Here is a 14278-nt window from a genome sequence, read left to right as displayed (position 1 = left end):
GTCTGTCGAAGAAAAAAAATTGTAATATCGCCTAACAGGCGTCATGTCTCATTCTACATTTTACGTTTTGCTGTTGGTCAGGGACTCTTTGTAAAGTGCTTTGAGCATGTTTAGTGGATATTGCGCGATGGATAAATATATTTTTTAAAAAACAAAACAAAAAAACCCCAACTCAAATACATGATATTAGAATTCATGGGCACCTAATTTTCAAGCCTTCATTGTAACTGTTTGGAGAAAGTGCTAAAGATGTGCTGAATCAGTAAATGTCACAGAAGGTCTTTTTTGTTTCTCCTTTTCAAAGAGGTGGGGGGGGGGGGGGGATATTTCCCACTCAAATACATTTCAGACAGCAATACAACTTGACTCCTCTTTGATACAGGCATCCACCTTGCTTAAATCCAGTGTGAAATGTATTGTTATGTACCATCTGTTTTGTCTTGGGGTAGCAATTGAAGGGAATCAATTCTTTTAATGTGTTCTCATTTATTTCTGTGCAGTTTTCTTAAATCTTATGAAAGTTTCTGAACTTCAAAATACAAGTTTTTATGTAATGAATCTGTTCTTATCATCATTCACAGCAAAAAGCCCTCTGATTTTTGGTGGAGTCTTTTTCATTTATCTTATGGTCGAAAAAAGGATTTTTATGTAATTACATTGTATATCGCTTCAACAGAAGGGGGTCCTGGTAGCTCAGTTGGTAGAGCACTCGCTACACATGTAAGTGGACCAAGATCGATCCCGGGTGCAGTTGAGAGTTTTTTTCTGACCCCCAGCAGTGAATGGTTAGCTGGGTCTCTTCAACCTGGTGGAAAGTGCTTTGCGATAGACTAGTGTCCTGTCCAAAGGGTAGGAAGCAATTGCTATTGTCCATTTCACGCTATAGAAACTGGGATAAACTCCTGCTCCATGAGCCTAAAGGCTCTAAAGGACTACTTCAACAGATGTGTACTTCCTTGCAGGTCTGATAACCCAAATTGTTATGGTCTCATTGTTGTCATGGAAATACTTTCAAACCAACATCAAAATTCTCAGTTACAACAATGATAAAACGAGCCCATAATTTTGTCCGGTTATCAGACCTGCAATAAATATGTTCACATCAGCTGCAATTGGATCTCACAGTGAATAATCCTTGCAACAAGGGGGGGGTATGTTGTATATTTTAGTTTACGTCCACATTATGTTATGTCATATGTTGTATCCAACTGTTCTTTATTTCTGTGTTGTTTCAGATGTTGTACCTATGTCATACTAGTGATGTTTCTTGTTGATTAAAGCTTACTGTAAAGCTATCATCTCAACTCTCTCAACTCATTTCAGGGTACTTTTGTTTTCTTTAGATTATATTTTCTAAATCTTGGTCATCTCTTTTTTTTTTTCCAGACAATACAAACCTGAAACCTGATTGGATTAACTCTACTATACAACTCAACAACATCAAAAAGCTTTAAAGCTTATATAAATCTTTTGTTGTGCAAGTATCGTCAAGGATAAAAATTAACCATGCCGATGTCGCAGGAGGAAGTGGAACTCCGTCAGCTGAGAATGGACTTGGAAGAGGTCAGTAATGTTGACAATGGGTTTTTTTCTTCCTTCTCCTCTTGTTACTTGTGTAGTTGAAGTTGAGTAACTTTCATAAGATTTAATAAAATGAGAACACAGACTGACACACTCGAAGTAACACACACATTCACAGCGAGCGTCTATAGAGACAGTGCAGTCATAGTCATATTCATTCATTCTTGTTACTTTTTAATTCAGGTGTATGTTTTTGTTTTGTTTTGTACTGCTTTGTTTTTCCTCGAGGCAAGAAAGGGAAAACTGTTTGTGACTGTTCATTATTTTTAAAATATAACAGTTGTGAAAAAAGTTCCGCTTTTAGTAGGTTTAGCATCTGTAAGCTCATTTTTCCTCTATTTACTCCAGTATTTGGCTTTCAGGCCCTTTGCAATCCACCTTCATGTCCGTGTTTCTTACATCATGAAGTGCGGACATTAATGAAAATTTATCGTTTGAAGAAGTTACCAATCACATCACCTTCTTACTGTTACTTTTATAACATGGAACGGACAGTAACGAGTTGAATGCTGTAACAACCCTTGTATAAGGTCCTGGTTGATCCCACAAAGTTCTTTATGTCTGACTTACTTAGCCGTCATATTACTGCTTTGCTGGACATAAAACTACATAAATACAAAACAAAAAGAAGCTTTGTAAATCAGATTCAAACAAGATAATAATATTAGACCAGTAGGACGATTTATTGACCACTCTACTGCCTGTTAAATCTCGCCCTACTATAAGTGGTCTTTTTGAGCCATAAGGCCCATCGAGCTCGAGTTTAGCAATTGTTTGTTATCCTTTGGATGAGACATTGGTTATATTGCAAAGTACTCTCCCGATAGCTTTGTTGGTAGAGCACTTGCTTCACAATCAAAGGGACCTTGATCGATACCGTTTGCAGTTGAGATTTTTTTTCTGACCTCCCTGTCGACCTAGCAGTGTTATCATCGTTTGTTTAAAACATCACATGGGACTATCTGTCTCGATCTTGTATTGTGGTGGGATCGACATGCACTTATTTGCAGGTCTGATAACCCAATTTATTATGGGCTCTTTGTAGTAATGGAAATCTCAAAAAAAAAGATGCAGAGTATTGTCTATTACAACAATGTTAAGCTAGGCCCATCATTGCATTCGGTTGTCAGACCTGCATATGTGTACACATTGGGTGGGATCAATATGGGGGAGGGAGATCTTTAGATTGGAATTTAAGATTATTCCCCACATTTCAATGATTCTTGATACAGAAAAAAAATTATAAAGGCATCCTTGGTCTCTTAAAATTTATAGCGCTAGTGTCAAAGGCTTGAACGATCTCTTCAAGATAACAATACCATTTTAATAAAGAAAATACACTTTGTTTTTATGTCACAATCAATTCTGGCCCCTGGTTGGGGTTCCTGGCCTCCCATAGTGGGCAGGGAGGTAATGGCTATATCTTCTATCCCCCTGTATCTGTTTTCCAATAGCTTTGATTGGAATGAGAATACTTAGTTTTGTGCTGGCCCTGGTCGGGTACACTGACTAGGTTAGGAAACAGTCAAATATATAGTTAGAATTATCGAAGATGATATTTTTTTGTCTTGTAAATCATCTTTCTGTTATGCACTGTATTGTTTTTGTTTACGTATTTTATATGATGTGTAAACATTTGAGTGTATTCCTCTTAATGGGGACCTGTGCTTGTGTCTGGATGAAACTTTTATTGATCTTAAACTAAGTACATTGAAAGTGTGCTCTTGGAATCTACATGTTTCCTATTTGAAATCCGTTGTCTTACCTTTTCTTGTGTTCTTTAATTGTAATTCTAGAACTGTTTACTATCCCATTTTCTTCCTTTTTCTGGCGCTAATATAACCTTATTGCATTGCAAGCGCCGTAAAACCATTAAAAACAAAACAAACAAACAATCCTGGCCCTATAGATCCACAAGTTCCCGAGTGATTGATTCTTTTTTACTTAAAGATCCGAAAAATTCAAAATTATGTCTAACTGTTGTGGATCAATTCTCAAATAAAGTTAAATATGTCAGCTTATAATATTATATTTACTATTGATTTTTAATTGAAAAACAAAATGAATGACAGGTTGAAATATTACTTCTACCATAACAACAATACTAATTGAAATAGTGACATACAATGCTCTCTCTCTCTCTCTCTCTCTCTCTCTCTCTCTCTCTCTCTCTCTCTCCTCTCTCTCTCTCGCTCAATTTCTCTCTCTATCTCTCTCTCGCTCAATTTCTCTCTACATATCTATCTCCCCCCCCCCCGCTCTTCTTCGCTCTCTCTCTCTCTCTCTCTCTCTCTCTCTCTCTCTCTCTCTCTCTCTCTCTCGCTCAATTTCTCTCTACATATCTATCTCCCCTCTTTCTCTCGCTCAATTTCTCTCTACATATCTATCTCCCCTCTCTCTTTCGCTCTCTCTCTCTCTCCCTCTCTCTCTCTCTCTTTCTGTGTGTGTATGTGTATACAAACACACACACAGACACACACACACACATATATATATATATATATACACACACACACATACACATATTGTTGATAATTGTTGATGTTTGGACAATCAATATTATGCAACCACCGTATTATTACCACACAGACAACGATCTCATTAAAGGACTAATCTTCTATACAAACCAAGCCTCTTAAAGACCCATTAAAGAACGTGTTAGGGATTCTCACAACACACCTGACACCAACGGTTGGATAGGTCTTTTAAAAAATGTACAGTTTATAACCTTCATCAACATTCTTTTTTTTTTTTTTGTTTTTTTTTTTGGGGGGGGGGGGGGGGGGGGTGGGGGGTGGTTTGGTTAAGTACGTACGACAGTAGTACTTATGCGACCCAAAACATACTACCAATGCTTCTTTTAATTCTATGACTCTGGCGCTGATATGACCGCAATGTGTTGCAAGCGCCGCAAAACCCTTAAAAACAAACAAACTAATAATTCTATGACTATGTGTGTGTGTGTGTGTGGGGGGGGGGGGGAGATGTATACTTTTGCTTTTGACAACGTCTTGACTTTGATGGTTATTGTAGTGACTATCGTAAAAATTTTAATTATTTTTTTCGGTTTCGTTTCGGAATGGCTATAGATAGAATGCGCTTGGCCAATGAGTTCACAACATTGCCATCCGGAAGTATAACGGACCAACACACAAACTCTGTGTAACCATGAACTTTTATAGTCTGGTTAATAGAGTTTAGTGAGAACAACTCACAAACGCGGATGGCAAAAACAATAACAAAGGCCTGAGTGACGTCATCTTCGAACTATCTATAAACCTTCAAGGTTACACACAGTTTGTGTGTTGGCCAGTTTGACTTCCGGATGGCAATGTTGTGAACTTCTTAGCCAAGTGCATACTATCTATAGTTAGTGTGCACTTGCCTGAGAAACTCACAACATTGCCGTCGGGAAGTATAACGGACCAACACACAAAACTATGTGCAACCATGAACTTTTATAGTCTGGTTAATAGATAGTATGCGCTTGGCTAAGAAGCTCATAACATTGCCATCCGGAAGTATAACGGACCAACACACAAAACTGTGTGTATCCATGAACGTTTATAGTCAGGTTAATACAGTTCAGTGAGCATTACTCATAAACGCGAATGGCAAAAAACAATAACAAAGACCTGAGTGACGTCATCTTCGAACTATCAATGCATTTTAGTGAAAATTACTCATAAACACGTATGGCAAAAAGAAGAAAAAAAACAACAAAAAACAAAACAAAACAAAAAATAAATAAAACAAAACAAAAGACCAATCACAAAGACACGAGTGACGTCAACTTCATTCTATCTATAAAAAGTAGTTTATTTAACTTCATAATGTGTTTTGGAGTTCTGGTTCACATTGCTTGATTAACTCACTCAATCCTAACATCGACTATATCGGTTGTTTACCCGGGTTTCATTTACCCCATGCCTATTTATTACATTTTTCTGAGACAAATTATAGGCGTGGTATCAAAGATTCTGCTTTTAATTTTTACATGTTAATTGGATTCAATAGTCTGATGTCACGCGCCCGGCAACGGCGGCCATCTTGGTTCTAAACAAAGAAAATCATTGCTTTTTATTCTTCATGCTGGCTAGAACTTTTCATTCCCTTTTCATATGCCTTGTGATCAGAATGTGTAAAAGTCAATACATGATCAAATTGATGGGGTTTTTTCCCTCTGGATACGCGTTTAAGCTCGCCGGGGTAATATTTCATACGGCGTCCGCCATTGTTCCGATAGTTTAGAGCCAGTGTTACTAAGTTACCATACGTCATTAGGAAGGAAGTGACATTACGACTGTTGAAGACTATTATAGTTGAATAAAACTATCTATCCACATGCTCATTTTTAATACACTTTTTTCCATTTTGAATCTAGCAAAATTCTCTAGGATTGAGTCAGTTAACATTAATTAATATAGTATATGTCATGCATGTTCCAGTTGTAATGGAATAAGAAGAAATGACCTTTGAATTGTTTCGTACTATTCACACTAGTGGAATGATTTATCATAATATATAGCAAAGAACGCCTGTTGATTGAATAGTCTTAAAACTTTGATCGACCTTGGGTTGTATCTAAGATTGTGCGGCTATGTGGTCGTGTGCTATGACACTCGCTTTCGGATCGGGAGGTCCTGTGTTCGAGCCTCGCTCGGCGCATAGTTGAATCCTTGGAAAAGGCTCTTTACTGACATTCTCTCGTCGTACTCAGGTTTAAAATGAGAACCTGGCCGTTAACAGCGTTGTCTCTGTCAGAATAGAATTGTATCATCGCCTTACAGGCGTCATGGCTCGTACTAGATGTTACGTGTTGCTGTTGGTCAGGGACCCTTTGTAAAGCGCTTTGACTTTGACCGTGTTTAGTGGGTATTGCGTTATATAAAATCTCAAGTTTAAGATTTCAATATGGCCAGTATTGGTCGTTGGTTTAACTCACTCAACCCTAACACCGACTATATCCGTAGTATACCCGGGGTTACTTTTATCCCATGCCTATTTATTACATTTGTATGAGACAAATTATAGGCGTAGTATCAAAGCTAATGTTTTTAGTTTTAACATGTTAATGGTAGTTGAATAAAACTATCTATGTACATGGTCAATTTTGAAAAGTAGCAAAAATCTCTAGGATTGAGTGAGTTAATGATTCATGGGTGATATTAATTAATTGATAAACCACTTTGTATTCTTCATATCAAAGGCAGTCATGAATACATTCCTATTTATTTAAGCCTTTAGCCATGCTATGCTGTGTTGTGTAGATAAATAGATAAACCAACCAATCAAACTAAATTATGAAAAATATTTTTTTATAATAAGGCGACTGAGGTAGAATAGCTTTGCGTGGGGAGTATCTAGCTTATGATTACGACTCGATTGAAAATATTTTGAATTTTCTTCAACAAGTCTTAACACTTGGTTTGGGCCGACCGGAATTGAAAACGTTTTTTAATGGTATTTATAATAGGCTATGCGTGTGTGCTTTTTTATTGTTGTTTCGCTTGAGTAAATTTTTATCACTCTATAATACTATGTTATGTTGTGGTCGTTATTGCATAGCTTGAAGCAAGCAGCTTGAGTAGGAGTTGGGAGGCTGAGAGTGAGAGCTGTGTTTTTAAAGACATTATATTGGCGGTGTCTTTTTCTAACCGTGTTTATGACTGATTTTTTTGGACAACATTTTACAAAAGAGACATAGAACGTCATTGCACATGTTTTTTAAATAGACTCTATGTGCTGTTTGCAGTTTATACGTATTCAGACCTGCCTACTTGAAATTGGAAAAAATTCGTAGTTTTCAGGGGTATTAACTCAGTAGACATTATATCTACAATAAAATAAATAAAATTGAGCTTTATATAGCGCAATATCCACTAAATGTGCTCAAAGCGCTTTACAAGGGATCCCAGGTCAACAGCGACATTTAACATGTAGGACGGGAAGTGCCGCCTGTTAGGCGATATTACAATTTTTCGGACAAAGACAACGCTGTTAACGGCCAGGTACTCATTTTACACCTGAGTAAGGTGAGAGAAAGTGAGTAAAGAGCCGTTTCCGAGGACTCAACTATGCGCCGAGCGCGAGGCTCGAACCCAGGACATTCCGATCCGAAAGCGAGTGTCATACCACAAGACCACATAGCCGCATATCTACTTTAAAATGACCAATTTGTATTTAAAATGGTACTTTAGATTCATGCTTTAAACTCGTTTATATACCGTATACTCGTGGATAGCTCATACGGTAGAGTCACGCTCTCACCGGCCAGGCGGAGTTGTCGTACCAATAAGGTCGCAGGTTCAAACCCCACCACCGCCGCGAAAATGTTTATTCTCTATTGTCTTCTGGCACTTTTCTACTCACTTCATCTCTTTTTATATACCGTACTAGCTCTGGCAACAAAACCCGTTGTTTTCAATGAGTTTATTGAATTTCAGATCTTTATATAATCGTCAATTCGGGCCTGAAAAGTCGTAGTTCTACGACATTTTGGTAGTAGTTTGCAGGTCTGCAGATAGTTCGAATATGACGTCATTCAGGTCTTTGTTATTGTTTTTTGCCATCCGCGTTTATGAGTAATGCTCACTGAACTGTATTAACCTGGCTATAAACGTTCATGGATACACACAATTTTGTGTGTTGGTCCGTTATACTTCCGGATGGCAATGTTATGAGCTTCTTAGCCAAGCGCATACTATCTATATATTGCACCTAAAGTATCCGAAATAACTAGGGGAGGGGATTACCAAAAAGATTCAAAGGTTTTTTTCACTTGATTTTTTTTTTTTTTTTTTTAAATAAATTTTTAGGCAATTGCCAATTTAAATCATACGTTTAAAAAATACGCTCTGAGCATTATTAACTTACTCAACCCTAACACCGACTATATCCGTAGTTTACCCAGGTTACTTTTGCCTCATGCCTTTTTGTTACATTTTTCTGAGACAAATTATAGGCGTGGTATCAAAGCTATTGTTTTTTAGTTTTTGCATGATGATGAAAGATGAATAAAACTATCTATGTACGTGCTCATTTTTAATACATTTTATTCCAATGTTGAAAAGTAGCAAAAATCTCTAGGATTGAGTGAGTTAAACTTAAAGAAACAGATTTCAATATTTTGTTTCAGTGACATTGTGAGAGAATGACGCCGTCGATATTATCACGATTATACGTGCGGCTATGTGGTCTATTGGTATGACACTCGCTTACGGATCGGAAGGTCCTCGGTTCGAGCCTCGCTCGGTGCATAGTTGAGTCCTTGAAAAAGACTCTTTACTCACATTCTCTCACCGTACTCTGGTGTAAAATTAGTACCTGGCCGTTAACAGCGTTGTCTTTGTCCGAAAAAATTGTAATATCGCCTAACAGGCGTCATCTCTCGTTCTACGTGTTGCTGTTGGTCAGGGACCCCTTGTAAAGCGCTTTGAGCACGTTTAGTGGATATTGCGCTATATAAAAGCTCATTTTTTGGGGGTTTTTAAAAAATAATTTCGTGTCTGAATTCTCTTGAACTTAAACAAGTTTCACAATGAATGTAAAGCATGCAGGCTAAAACAAACACACTCCATCTCCATGCATTTCTAAGCCATTTGTTAAGTAGGGAAGATGTCGTGATGTCCCCTCCTCGAGTCCTATTGTACTTTATATTATTGTCGTGAACTGTACTGTCGTACTCTGGAAAAACACATATTTAAAAATTTGGCCAGAAAACTCGTCCTTCAAATATCGATCGATTTAAATGACCCTCATCTTAGCAAAAACTCTCAAACCCGGGGCTTCGCGAAGCCCCGGGTTTGAGAGTTTTTGCTAAGATGAGGGTCATTTAAATCGATCGATATTTGAAGGACGAGTTTTCTGGCCAAATTTTTAAATATGCGTTTGTACAGGGTATGACAGAGTAGGAGTTTAAACATGGTATAGTTAGGTTCTTTTTCAAATCCTCTTCTCTCTCTTTTTGTCTGTTTGGACAATGGGGCCAAGTGGTGAATTTTAAATCTCTCTCTCTCTCTCTCTCTCTCTCTCTCTCTCTCTCTCTCTCTCTCTCTCTCTCTCTCTCTCTCTCTCTCTCTGCCAATTTAAATCATACGTTTAAAAAAGATGCTCTGAACATACTTAACTTATATATGTATAAAATATATATATATATATATATATATATATATATATATATATATATATATATATATATATATATATATATATATCTTTCTTTCCCCCCCCCCTCTCTCTCTCTCTCTACTTTCGCTCTTTGATTTATTTCTCTCAATATATATACTATCTATCTATCTATCTATCTATCTATCTATCTATCTATCTATCTATCTATCTATCTATCTATCTATCTATCTATCATTCTATCTATCTATCTATCTATCTATCTATCTATCTATCTATCTATCTATCTATCTATTCATCTGTTAATCTATCTATATCTATCTATCTATCTATCTATCTATTTAGACTCTTCCACCCTCTCTTTCTCCTTGTTTCAACTCAATCTAATTCCACTCCATACTTTTTCTCCACTCGGCTTTTTAATTAATTTTTTAAAAACATTTACCTCTCTTTACACAATCTTTGCCTCTCTATATTCCAGTAAATGTATAATTGTCCTCTCACATGACCCAGAAGTGTCGCAAAGCGCTTTAACAACTCGTAGAAATAAATAAAACAAATTAATGAACAGATAAATACATTATAGATACATGTGTAAATAAAAATAAAATAGATAAAGCGATTGAATCAGTGAATAAATAGATAAATGATACCGTAAATAAATGAATAGGTAGATACAATAAATTGATTTAGTGATAATGTAGATAAATAAGATAAATAGCTAAGAAAATAAGTAAGTAAATGAATTTTTTAAAATTAAATTAGATGAATAAATAAATACATACATAGTTCAAACTGATATCTACATTGATGTGGCAATGTCAACGACCCACCCGATGCCTATGGTATATATACATTAACTACAATTACCATAGTTTTGGACAATGCTATGCACGGTACATAACAAGATAATAATATTGTTATTGCAATCCCGCTTCACTGCCCCTATTATTTATTATTATACACACGACCACTACAACCACGCTTTGATAAAACAATGTATCTCTCATTTTGACCATAAAACTTATATGTGGCCCTCCGTCTCAAAACGGTATTATGTCGGGATGATTCAGACTCCAAAAAAGTGAATTTAGAGATAGAATGATGAGAAATTGGAGCTTAGAAGTTTTTGCAATGCAAGAAATAGTCTTTATACTCTTCCATAACGTACAGAAATTAAACCCAAGTTGGATATTTGTGGCTATGAATTCAATTTCCCTTACCGAGTGGATCTCGACATAATACCGCTTTGATACGGTGGATCACATATTTACTTCAAGTACCGTATCTATTTTAATTATCTCTATCTTGGTAGAAAATCTCAAACAAACGTTCAGCAATGATCCACAACAAAATTATCTTTAATCTCCGGTTTACAGATTTCGAATAGGCATCATCATTGGTTCAGGAGATATGGCTCTACTTATCTTATTTCTGGGACAGCCCTCGTATTTCTTATTCGGATTTGTTTTACAAATCACAACATTTAAAGAAGAAGAATCTTTGTTACATTCACAAGAACTTAATGAATGTTGAGTTGCAGAGCTTGTTTTGTTCAACAGGATTGTGTACAGCATGTACTTAGGCTCCCTATAGCGTATAAACTTGAGTTTAACGATTCAATTGGGGGGGGGGGGGGGGGATATCTCAGTTGGTAGAGCACTCGCTTCACGTGCAAAGGGACCGAGATAGATCCCGGGTCGAGATTTTTTTTTTCCATCTGACCCCCCCCCCACCCCACCCCCGGGGGCCACTCAACAATGGTTGAGTAGCTGTAAGGTCTGGCGGAAAGTACTTTGCGCGATAGACTAGCGTCCTATCCAAAGGGTGGCAAGCAATTGCTCTAGTTGGCGCTATAGAGACCGGGATAAACTCCGGCTCGAAGGTCTAATGGCTACGAAAGACAACCAAAAAATACAATGTGTACGTTGGGTCGGTGTGACATTACAGTAAAACTCTTGAAAATGGTCAATCAGGAGGGAGTTAAAGTGATCTAACTAAAATGGAGAAGAAGAACAAAACAAAATAACAATAAACGTGTTTTATCAGAGAACTACGGGATAAGCCTAAGCCTTAGCATTTCATCTGATTTAGACATTAATTTGTTCATTTCATTTGGCAATAAAGACTTTAATGCCTTTAATTTTTATCGTGGTGAAGATAGGGGCCTGCCATGACAGTTGCTATTAGTCACGCACTCACACACACACACACACACACACACACACACACACACACATATATATACACTTACAACGTCTCTTCTCCCCTTCCCCCCCCCTCTCCCCCTCTCTCTCTCTCTCTCTCCCTCTCTTTCTTTCTCTCTCTCTCTCCCTCTCTCTCTCTCTCTCTCTCTCTCTCTCTCTCTCTCTCTCTCTCTCTATGTGTCTCTTTCTTTCTTCCTTTTCCAGTTATCCCCTCTACTTCCAATGTTAAGATGTTAAGGAGTTAATTCTGCTATGAATTGATAATCTTATTTTATTTATTAACGTAAGTACCTAATTGATATATTAACTCTCTCCTTACCAGCTGTTTTCAGAATTTGACCCGAAACTTCACACTCACCCAACACAAAAATAGATTTTTCAGACATAATAGTAACGAGTATATGCTTGTTTTGTTCAGAAATAATGATCTCTGTAATAAATAGACTGTCGAATTTTTATAGCTATGACTATAACAAATATGAAATAAGAACAAGGAAATTGTTGGTTATATCGTAACGAATATGACGATTTTCCTTTGGGTGGTAAGGAGAGGGTTAATTTAGATCCATTTTATTTTTGTTTCACAAAATAAACCAAAATGATACAAATTCAACAACCATCTTATTCTAGAAACAAAAGTAGGACAACGCGAAATGGTTTACCGTTCACAGAACGATTCTTGATGCCTGTATTGACGCATAGAGTCTACTTATCTCCAGGTCTGATAAGCCAAATTGACATGTACTTAGTAATTAATTGTTGTAATGGAAAGATCTCAAACCATCGAAAATTATTGGCCATTACAACAATGTTAAATCAAACCCATAATAGGGAACAAAAGTATGATGTCAAAAAAAAAAAACGATTCCAATATCATTGGAAGTGTAAAATAACTCTTCTGGGTACCGGATACATACGTTGTGAAATTGATATTCTGGTTTGAGAGTGATGGCATCTTATTTTATAGTCTAAATATATGCTTGTGAGCTGTCGTTAGTAGTGTTCAAAGAAACAAGTGATTCCATTGGTTGACCTATTGAATACAACTCACGATTTGTTTTCTTTTGTGGCCAAAGTCAAAGACGCCACTTTTAGGTCAGTGCCAGGCTCTATAGATAGTATGCAGATGACGTCACTCAGGCCTTTGTTATTGTTTTTGCCATCCGCGTTTGTGAGTTGTTCTCACTAAACTGTATTAACCAGACTATAAAAGTTCATGGTTACACAGAGTTTGTGTGTTGGTCCGTTATACTTCCGGATGGCAATGTTGTGAACTCCTTGGCCAAGCGCATTCTATCTATAGGTAGTATGCGCTTGGCTAAGAAGTTCACAACATTGCCATCCGGAAGTATAACGGACCAACACACAAACTGTGTGTAACCATGAACTTTTATAGTCTGGTTAATAGAGTTTAGTGAGAATCGCTCACAAACGCGGATTGCAAAATATAATAACAAAGGCTTGAGTAACGTCATCTTCGTTCTATCGATAAGTTAACGATGCTACGCTCCACCCCACCCCGCCTACGTCAATCTTACTGTCAATAATTTCAAGGATAAAGCTCCAATTCATATATCTAATTTTCAACAATGCAATCTGCTCATGGTTCATAAAATTTCACTTTATTACCGAAGCCAAAACTAAGACCGGCTCATTCAATAGCGATGATTCAATGGTTTTACATATACTGTATATATATATATATATATATATATATATATATATATATATATATATATATATATATATATATATATATAATATATATATATATATATTATGGATAGGATGTTTTAAAAATATTCTTCATTCAGGATCATGAACCAAGACGGTTAAATTATTTCTGTTAAACCAAGGTTAGCGGTTACGTCATCGTCTTACTTACCCCACAATCCATCCACCCATTCTGGATTGGAAAGCTTGATTCAATACGCTTCAATAGTCGCAGCGTCACTTCCTTCCTAATGACGCATGAACTTAGTAACACTGGCTCTTAACTATCGGAACAATGGCGGATGCCCGTATGAAATGCTTCTCCGGCGAGCATAAAAGCGTATCCAGAGGAAAAAAACCCCATAAATTTGATCATGTTTTCACTTTTACACATTCTGATATAAAGGCCGATAAAAATTGATAAAAGACAGAAACGGGCGCTTAAATGACCTAAATAGTGTCGAAAGCACCGTTAAACACCTAAAAACAAACAACAAAAAAACAACAAGGTATATGAAAAGTTCTAGCCAGCATGAAGAATAAAAAGTAATGATTTTCTTTGTTTAGAACCAAGATGGCTGCCGTTGCTGGGCGGCGTGACATCAGACTACTGAATCCAATTGCCACCAGAGTACAATAGTATGACCACT

The 14278-nt window shown here is 36.8% G+C and overlaps 1 protein-coding gene across 2 annotated transcripts in view; it reads left to right on the top strand.

Annotated features, from left to right (window-relative positions):
- The window catches only part of LOC144979541 (rhomboid-related protein 2-like), a 48629-nt gene that overhangs the window by 1298 nt on the left and 33053 nt on the right, over positions 1-14278 (top strand). For both annotated transcript variants that reach the window (XM_078926254.1, XM_078926253.1), the window contains exon 2: positions 1387-1563. In XM_078926254.1, the coding sequence (XP_078782380.1) occupies positions 1507-1563 (57 nt within the window). In that variant the 5' untranslated portion in view covers positions 1387-1506. The remainder of the gene's footprint in view (positions 1-1386; positions 1564-14278) is intronic.

This window comes from Berghia stephanieae, chromosome 9 (assembly GCF_034508935.2).
Source record: "Berghia stephanieae isolate SIO BIC M18660-M18661 chromosome 9, UCSD_Bste_1.3, whole genome shotgun sequence".
In the NCBI taxonomy this organism is placed as follows: domain Eukaryota; kingdom Metazoa; phylum Mollusca; class Gastropoda; order Nudibranchia; family Aeolidiidae; genus Berghia; species Berghia stephanieae.
This window is presented reverse-complemented; position numbering and strand designations above follow the sequence as displayed.